The sequence below is a fragment of the Sinocyclocheilus rhinocerous genome, unplaced genomic scaffold, assembly GCF_001515625.1.
Source record: "Sinocyclocheilus rhinocerous isolate Xijiao unplaced genomic scaffold, SAMN03320098_v1.1 scaffold202, whole genome shotgun sequence".
NCBI lineage: Eukaryota > Metazoa > Chordata > Actinopteri > Cypriniformes > Cyprinidae > Sinocyclocheilus > Sinocyclocheilus rhinocerous.
The window spans coordinates 314,950-316,510 of record NW_015641016.1 but is presented as its reverse complement, the minus strand read 5'-3'; the positions used below and the strand labels follow the sequence as shown (position 1 = coordinate 316,510).

Here is a 1,561-nt window from a genome sequence, read left to right as displayed (position 1 = left end):
GTGTGGATCCGCCGCCCCGTTACGGAGATATGGCCGTTCAAAATTTCAATGGTATTCCATACACTTAAGCTTTAAAGCGTTTCATCCAGGTAGCCAGTAGCAAACAATGGAGCACGCTCTGCTGGACAAACTACATAATTAAACCATTTACAAGCATTTTATCTGGTGTAAAAAAAATTTTTATATCGTCGGCATATTCGGCGATACCGATATCTGTGACAGGCTCATATCGCCCAATAAAATCGGCAAAACGATATATCGGTCGGGCTCTAGTTATCATAAAACAATGTAATAGTTTTAGTTGATGAGAACAACAACACTGGTCGGTAATTCAATTAAAAAATTTAATTTGATGCCTAATATTCACTTATTTATTTTAATTCATTTATTTTTGATGCCTAATTTGAACATAAATTTGATTAATTTTCACTTACATTTTAAGCTCCAAACTAAAAAGATTATTAAAAAATAAAGAGTTATTATAATCACTTCTCATATTGGGAAAGCCAATTTTAGTTTTAGTTTTATGGCGTTTTATTGAGCAAACCCTTGATTTTTCTCCACAGTCAGAGGAAAAATCAGAGGGATCTTTTGGCGGCTCTACAGAAGGTCGTGGTTCCCATTTACTGCACCAGTTTCCTGGCTGTAGAGGAAGACAAGCAGCAGAAAATCACCCGCGTAAGATCATCCATCCCCATTTCTTCCTATTTGCAGCTTCACTATGGTGTCAATTTGACTTGTAGCAGGAAAAACGAGCCGTTGCTCTTCATGTTTTCAGCTGCTGCTGCTCTGGGAGAAGAACGGTTACTTTGACGACGTCACCATTCAGCAGCTTCAGAGTCCGGCTCTGGGCCTCGGACAGTATCAGGTGCAGCTCGTGCTGTCAGTGTTTGTTTTCTCGTTAAATCTGGAGGATGTGTTTCTCATCCTGTATCTGTTGTGTCTGGTCCAGGCGTTGCTCATCACGGAGTACACGCCGGTGGTGCAGCCCGTCCAGATGGCCTTCCAGCAGCAGATCCAGGTGCTGAAGACCCAGCACGAGGAGTTTGTGAACAATCTGAAGCAGCAGCAGACGGTGGCAGTGACCTCTCTGCCTGGTAAAAAATACAGTAAATGTATATTTTTTAAATAACATGATTTATAATATGTTTTAATAAGCTATTAAATTTTTTTATTATATGTATTTTATATATTATAATGTAAGTTTTTAAATATAATTTTTTTTTCTTTTTTTTTTATATGAAGTAAGTGTTGTTTCAGACAACCGCGATTATTGTGCTTTACGACACAAGGGGGAGTCATACACCAAAAGAAACCGAAGAGCACCAGTTTGCTTTTCATGCACTGTATACAGGGCTCCAGACTCTTTTGCAACTAGCTTTCTCAGCTGGTCGCACGAGCACATGATTTGGTCGCAATATTTTATTTATTTTTTTTGCGCTACAACATGGGATTATTCAATGCATGCTGATTAACTTTTATCATAGTTTATAGTTATATGGAAAAGAAAGTGGTTAACATTCACTCCGTTCTTTATCATCAGTAGTATTATTTGTGATTT

The 1,561-nt window shown here is 38.1% G+C and overlaps 1 protein-coding gene across 3 annotated transcripts in view; it reads left to right on the top strand.

Moving 5' to 3' along the window:
• The window catches only part of LOC107753736 (calcium homeostasis endoplasmic reticulum protein-like), a 39,693-nt gene that overhangs the window by 15,486 nt on the left and 22,646 nt on the right, over positions 1-1,561 (top strand). For all 3 annotated transcript variants that reach the window (XM_016569951.1, XM_016569950.1, XM_016569949.1), the window contains exons 4-6: positions 567-678; positions 779-868; positions 953-1,097. In XM_016569951.1, coding sequence (XP_016425437.1) covers positions 567-678; positions 779-868; positions 953-1,097 — 347 coding nt within the window. The remainder of the gene's footprint in view (positions 1-566; positions 679-778; positions 869-952; positions 1,098-1,561) is intronic.